The sequence below is a fragment of the Phoca vitulina genome, unplaced genomic scaffold (genome assembly GCF_004348235.1).
Source record: "Phoca vitulina isolate PV1807 unplaced genomic scaffold, GSC_HSeal_1.0 scaffold5, whole genome shotgun sequence".
NCBI classification, from domain to species: Eukaryota; Metazoa; Chordata; class Mammalia; order Carnivora; family Phocidae; genus Phoca; species Phoca vitulina.
Genome location: NW_022589708.1, coordinates 52,484,654 through 52,492,566, shown reverse-complemented (window position 1 = coordinate 52,492,566; position 7,913 = coordinate 52,484,654). Strand labels below are relative to the sequence as shown.

General features: G+C 36.6%; 1 protein-coding gene across 5 annotated transcripts in view; it reads right to left on the bottom strand.

Moving 5' to 3' along the window:
* Positions 1 to 464: 464 nt before the first annotated feature.
* Positions 465 to 7,913, bottom strand: part of AKAP11 (A-kinase anchoring protein 11) — a 51,484-nt gene continuing 44,035 nt past the window's right edge. For all 5 annotated transcript variants that reach the window (XM_032402945.1, XM_032402946.1, XM_032402949.1 and 2 more), the window contains 2 exons: positions 7,590 to 7,750; positions 465 to 4,472 (listed from right to left, as the gene is read on the bottom strand). In XM_032402945.1, the coding sequence (XP_032258836.1) occupies positions 4,332 to 4,472; positions 7,590 to 7,750 (302 nt within the window). In that variant the 3' untranslated portion in view covers positions 465 to 4,331. The remainder of the gene's footprint in view (positions 4,473 to 7,589; positions 7,751 to 7,913) is intronic.

Below are 7,913 nucleotides of genomic sequence, written 5' to 3'. Positions count from 1 at the left end.
TTACAACATTCACACAAAGCTAGAAAATCATTCCCTAATTTCTGGGCCTTACTTACTTAGAGACAAGTCATATTCCATTAGCAACAATCAGCATCTAACTTTTAAGTGCCTGATGCTCATGGCATGACAGAGGTATGGATGCTCTCAATATCCTATGGAAGGAGTGCTACACCCAGGCTAGAAGAATTTCCCGACATGCAACCATAATATTCTACTTGGCGCTCAAGTGCAAACCAGATTGGGCAAACAGCCTTTCAAGTCACTTATGTTAGCATTCAGAGGCACCTGAACATATGGCTAGAATCCAGTGTCCGGTTAAAAATACCTAGCTTCCCTAGTACTCGGAAACCATTTTAGAAGCGTGGAGATCATCTGATATGTCTTCTATCATGGCAGTTCCGCTTCTATGCCTTTGTTTAGTTCAGGACAGAGTAGTTAACAAGATATTATAGAAGGAAACCGAGGCCAGGCATCTCTTACGTTTATTGGAGAATTCTTAGTTGGGAGAGGAAAGATAACAGACAAACAATTCATAAAGGATAAAAGAACAATTAATTGCAAATGATTACAAAGGTAATTTCTGAAATGTTTATTTTGAGCCACTGCAAAAACAAAAGTATAGTGCATCCTGAAGTTCATATTTTGGTAAATGAACATATCAAAGGACAGAAAAGCCAAAAAAGTTACTGTTATACAAGGTCTTAATGTAGTAATTCTGCACAAATAAACAGCTACAATTACTCAAAGCTGCTTCTGCTATATATATATTAAACAAGAATGTGAATTACTTTAAACACTGCACAATTAACCAAAGTTAGCAAATCCAGCAATATTAAAACCTGGTATTAAATAGTATTCAAACATTACAACAAAAACAAAACAATGGACTTCTAGAACTACAATTCTACCCATGTGAAAGGAATGTACATGGATGGTTAAAAAATAATAATAATAATAATAATAATAAATAAATAAAGTGACAAGAGTGACCAACACTGCATCTTCAGAGCAGGAATACAGTAAGTGAGTAAATGCATGTGGGGTCTTCTGCTAAAAATGACCAAAAAAAAAATGCATTTCACTTTAGTATAACCATAGAATTCCCACTGAAGCTCTAATTGTCTTGTGCTGGTGACAGGTGGGCAGGGTTTTAAATGGAAAAGTATGTTCCCTATACCCTGAGTGTGGATGCATTAATATATATTTTTTAACTGTGGAAAGTTTCCTTTGAGAAACATAAAATTTAAAGCAACATACTGATGGGAAATTGATAGTTAACTGTGAAAGAATACTATTAGCTAAATAATTAACTAAGAAGACATCTTGAGTCTGGACTCCAGTGATGAGTCAGGGTTAAGTTTTGCATTTAGGAAATGTGCACTGATGTCAAAGCCATGTGGATAAATGATCTTTCACTTTATACTTGGTACATTTAATAAGTAATTAAATTCTCCTACCAGCAACATAAAACCCTTATTTAAGCAAAATGGAAGTATTATGAATTGAATTAATTCACATCAAATATCTGAAAGGGTAAGTGGAACATTTTTCAAAGTATAAAGATGTTATCACACATATTCACTGAGTGAAAAGGTTTTATTACTCCATTAAATTCTATCAACCATCCCAATAGATATTTTAATTTTCTTCTGTGATTTATAAATGAATCATTCATTTTGTATAAATCAGGAAATACTTTCAAAATCAACATTTATAATCTCCAAAATATAAATGTAATTTAAACTTGGCTTGGGAAAAGAAGAATATGAAAGAATTGCTGTATTTCAGTCGAAAATAATGTTCTAAAATAAAACCCTTATCAGAGACCTCATTCACTTTCTTTCCCAAGATCCCTCAAGGGTCCTGAAATTGATAAACAGAGAATTCAACTCAATGCACATCACAACTTTAACAGTTCTGAAGAAGACATGGTAATTTCATAAGGGCCGAAATGCACAGAATGGCAAGATTACAATGTTATAATATAAATATGTCAAGGAGACTTGTAATAAAAGGAGACGGGGGTGAGGGGCGGTTCGGTCCTCTCAACAAACACGGCTGTTCCGGAGACCAAGCAACCAAACAGACATAAGATGTCTTTGGAATAATCACAAAGTGCCTTTAAAGAAAGTAAGTTTAGGCTGTACTTGATTAAAAGATACTTCTCTCCATATAAGGAGCTTTTTACTCACGCTTCTTTTCGCATCTGCCAATACTTAATATTTTTCTCTATGCCCCTAAATGGATACAGGGGTGGAGCTCCATTAGGATTCTTACCACACATGCCAACACCCAAAGACTGGTCTGTCATTACGTAGTGGCTACACAAAGGAACTCTGAGTCCAGCACAGCTCCAGGTAAATGCAGAGAAAACAAGGGTAGGAGGAAAATCTTATTTCAAAATGATTATTACCATAAGAGATATAAACATAAACATTTTCAAGCACAGAAAGTGTTACAAAATGAATATATTTTCACTTTAGTTTAAAAGAAATTCAGAACTCGATTTGCTGTTAATCAAACCCGTACATGTATCGAAGTTACTAAACACAGCTTGATAGTTATATACTTGTAAAAATCCAATCTAAACTTAATAATCAGTTAATCCATGTTCTAATCAACAACCCAGTTCCTAGCGTGTATAAACCCAGTCCAGTGCTGCTGCATCTCAATTTCTGAGAAGCTAAAGATGGAAACCATTCTGGCTATATAGATTTCCTGCATTTCTCCACCTTAAAAAATACTTGAAGAAACTTTAGGAAAAATTTATTTTTAAGGCTTGCTCTATTTCTTTATTTTAAATTGAGAAAAACCAAAGTTTACACTGTAACCTCAAAATATTTAAGTAGCTTTTGGCATTTTTCTTATAAAGCAAATTTTACTCTCTCATTATAAAATACATTTCTCTACCATAATGATTAATTCAAATTAATGTAAGTGCCTTATTCCTTGCCCCTCGGTGGGTGCTATGTCTTCTACACTTTGTGCAGCTTCCAGAACAGTCAATGCTCAGGAAAAAAGAAAATGTAATGGAGCAAAACCAAAGCCCCCAACAAAAAGTGATTTACTCTAGATTTACGCTAATGGAAGAACCAAAAATTCACATGTGCATACCCTCATACAAAACCAAGACACAATCTTGGTCCTCTAATTCAAGTCAACTTGCAGTTTCTAAAGACAAAGTAGTAGAAAACATAGAGCCAGAAAACTCATGTCAGACAACTTTACAAAATAGAGCAGATACCATTTTATCGGGGGAAAGGGAGGAGGGGCTGGGAATCCCCTCTTTTTCTAGAAAAAGCTTACCCTTGCTAAGCAGAGAGTTTTGTGTATGTGTTTGTTTGTTTTTTTCAAAAATCGGAAAATGAAAATCATTACTGGGCTTCTCTAAATGCATTTCCATATTAACATTAATTTCAAAAATTTTAGCATGTTTTGCACCTTTATTTTCATTTATAGGATAAGGTGGGGACCCAAAATAGTCAAAAAGAGAAATAAAAATTCTTACTGCACAATCTTTATAGACATTTTATTTTAAAGCACCTTTTAAATGTCAACAGTGGGTTTCTAACCAAGAAAACAGTAAAATAAAAAAGGGCACAAACCCACTAGGCAAGGTTAAAGTACTCCCTTACTTACATACACACACACACACACACACACACACACACACTCATTTTCATGCCAGATGGATTGGCAACATTAGCAAATAATGTCATTTCATGAAAGGCTGGGGAAACTATCATTTATGGTATTTATAGAAACCTAAAATACTAATATGTTTCTAAGAAATTAAATAGTTTGGGAGATTCAAGAAGCTACCGATAGTTGAGCTATGAAAATAAAATTGACTTTGAAAAATAAGACAGAAATTCTATGGGGGGTGGGGCGGGGAGCCCACTAACCTCAAAGCTCTTTTGTCAGGTTAGTTCTCAACAGAACAGCGTGTTTGCAAAGGAGCAGACCGGGAAGGCTCTACCCCTGGAGCCTACCCTCAGCCACCGCAGTGTGGTCTGTAGCAGCACTATCTGGATGCAAGAAGAATCTGTCAGTCAACGTCCCTGAAAACCTCATGGTCAAACCTTCCTTCAAATCCACGTTCTTAGGGTCTTAACACACTACGCACGTGTATAGAAGAATAATGAAGATAATATTCGACAGAGATTACAAAAGTATCAACTATATACAACGTGGGATGACTGCGCTGGAAAAGCTCAATTTACTTCCCTCCCAGTTCATTTATCAGTGTTAATATTCCAAGTTTACCATCTGCATCTTTATCCGTTTCTTCCTCTCCCCAGACGGTAAGATGTAGTGGCCACAGGTCTGTACTACGCGTTTTCCAGGAGCCAGTCGAACAGGGACTTGCAGCTCTCGGGGGCGGCCGGCTTCTCCCGCACTTCATAGTACCGCAGCACAGCCTGCAGGATGTCCCCCACCTTCCGTCCCCTTCCTTGTAACCGTCGGGAGAGCTAGTGAGAAGGCAAGGCATGTCCCAGGTTAACCACAAACAATCTCCTCACAACAAAGTTTCCAGTCTTATTTTTAGTATCAGAGAACTCTAAGATTCTTGCTGTCTGCAGTAAAGTATTATTTCCCAGTTGTATAATGAGGTCCTCTCCCCTAAATTACTACCCCTCTACGCAAATTAAACATTTTTCCTTCCTGCCCCTGACAAATACATCTCCTCCAGAGAATGACACTTTGGGACTCTTGGAGACAGAACTGCACAAACCTCACCCACCTGAGACTCTGTATGGGAGTATAGTCTCCATTTCTATACGAAATTCTTGACCTAAATACTTCTGTCACACCCTCAATTAGGAACATAAAATAATAAAGACAATATCAATCTTGATAGAAGGATGTGGATTTTTCCTTCCACAATATGCAGTGTGGCTTTTTTCTGAAATACACACTCTGGCCTCAATTGGAAACACGGCTTTCTAAGTTAAAGAATGTCAATGTTTTGGGACGCCTGGGTGGCTCAGTCGTTAAGCGTCTGCCTTCGGCTCAGGTCATGATCCCAGGACTGGGATCGAGCCCCGCATCGGGCTCCCTGCTCCACAGGAAGCCTGCTTCTCCCTCGCCCACTCCCCCTGCTTGTATTCCCTCTCTCACTGTCTCTCTCTCTCTGTCAATTAAACAAAAAACAAAAAAAAAAAGAAATGTTAATGTTTCAACAAAAAAAAAAAACACCAAAAAAGTAAATATTGTGGTGATCATTTCACAATATACACAGATATCGAATCATGTTGTATACCTGAAACTAATATAATGTTATATTTCAATAATAACTCAATTAAAAAAAAGTAAATAAATACAGGTTTAAATAAACTCCACTGTCACCAGAATCAGAACATGTCTTCACTCATTTTTTTTCTATTTAGTTCTGTAAAAACTACTTTAATTTTGTAATATAAATATGCTTAGCCTTGTTAAATATAGCCTTATAGAGATATAATTCACAGACCAGACAATTCATCCATTTAAAGTGTACTTATAGAATATTACTCAGCCATCAGAAAGGATGAACACCCAACTTTTACATCAACATGGATGGGACTGGAGGAGATTATGCTAAGTGAAATAAGTCAAGCAGAGAAAGTCAATTATCATTGGTTTCACTTATTTGTGGAACATAAGGAATAGCATGGAGGACATTAGGAGAAGGAAGGGAAAAATGGGGGGGGGGAATTGGAGGGAGAGATGAACCATGAGAGACTATGGACTCTGAGAAACAAACTGAGGGTTTTAGAGGGGAGGGGGGAGGGGGATTGGTTAGCCCGGTGATGGGTATTAAGGAGGGCATGTACTGCATGGAGCACTGGGTGTTATATGAAAACAATGGATCGGGGATCACCACATCAAAAACCAATGATGTATGGTGACTAACATAACATAATAAAATTAAAAAAGAAAAAAAATAAATAAATGCAATTTTTGCTCTAAAGGGAAAAAAATAAATAAATAAATAAAGAGTACTTAAGTCAATGGTTTTTAGTATAGTCACCGAGTTGAATGCAACCATCACCACAATCAGTGTTAGAACATGTCTACCACACCAAAAGAAAAGCTCTACGCATTAGTAAACACTCCCCATTTCTCCCAAACCCCTCAACTCTAGGCAATCACTAATCTACTTCAGTCTTGAGATTTGCCCATTTTGGTCATTTCATATAAATGTAATCATAAAACATATGGTCTCTGGTGACGTTTCTTTCACCCAACGTGACTTCAAGTTTCCTCCATGGTGTAGCATGTATATACTTCCTTCCTTTTTATTGACAGAGAGTACTCCACTGCAAAGATAAACCACATTTTATTTATCCATTCTAGGATGTTTCCACTTCTGGCCTATTATGAATAATGTTGCCATGGACATATATTTTCATTCCTCTTAGGTATATACCTAGGAGTGGAATTGCTAGGTTATATGATAATGCTAGGTTTAACTTTTTGAGGAATTTCCAGAATGTTTTCCTACGTTACTTGGGGATCAGCACCAAGCACCATTATGCTCATGCTCAGCTCTGCCTAAGCTTTTCCTTAGCCCTCACAGTTTATTCAAGACTAAATGACTTGAAAATGTCTGCCTCCCTCCAGTGAGTTCTAACACCTTTCCTACCCACTCCTTCTCCTTGACAACTCATTTCTTGAGGATCACCTTGTCTTATTTTCTCCTTCTGCCCAAAAACCGAAACATAAACTAGAAAAATCCAAAAAGTCCAAGAAAAAACAAACAAACAACAAAATACGAAAAAAAAGTTATTTTTACTGAGTATCTTTTTCACATACTTCTTTCAACAATATCTTTGTAAATTCTGAACCAGGAATCAAGAGTAACTGGACTGTTCCCTTTTTGTTATAGATAAATTTACACTGGTTATTCATTGAACTATTTTATACCCTATAATAAGATTAAATCAAAATTCTGATAATGAAGATTCTGGGGCAAAAACCTTAAGACTATAAAATAAAAATCTTGACTAACAAGGTGCTTGGCACACAGTTCTCAATAAAAACATCCTATTAGTGCATCGAATCTGAATGTTCTATTATTAGAACCCTACAAAATACTCAAAGTGGTCCATGGTCCCTTATAAGATATTTAAACCTTCACTGGCTTTTGAGTATGCTAGTTTCTCCCACTAATAAGACTAGATTAACAGAGTAGTAGGAGATATACTAATTACCAGGCATAATTATGAATCAATTTAAAACAAAGAATAACTCAATCTTTTCATATGAACACATGTTTATTAACAACATGTAACTTTGAGTAGTTAGGATGTGTCAGGCACTAGATCAAGCGTATTTTTTATGATATTATGTTTAATCCTCACAAACCTCTGTAAGGTAACCTCTCTACTCATTTTCATAGTGCAGATAAGGAAACTGACCAGTGAGCCTACCCACGGTTAGACTAGAGTGGCAGAGCTGACATGTGGACCCACTATGAGACTCTACCACGTAAGCACTTACCCACTCTGCTATCAAGGGGCATCTTACTAGATCAACTATGTGACACAGAACATCGTATATGGTTAAATATGTCCTTACAACCACCCTGTAAGGCAGGTACTTACTTGTATGAATTCCTTCTTTGCAGAGTCATGAAGATAAAGTTCTGCCACTTCGGCCTCAGAAGCAACGAGCCACTGAAGAATAATCCTTAGCTGGGGGTCTACTGTGCACGGCTCCATGTCGATATTTGTAATGAGCAGAATCTTTCTGTCTTGCCCCAAACCTAATATTTACATTTAAACAGTATAAAGTGAAATTCATCAATTCAACTCTCAATACTCTGGTTTCCAAGGATAGAGAAATATTTTCCATTTCTTAAGATTCCAATGAACGCTGGGGAAAAAATCTGTCTTTTCTTATCCCCACCTTAACATCAACCAAAACAT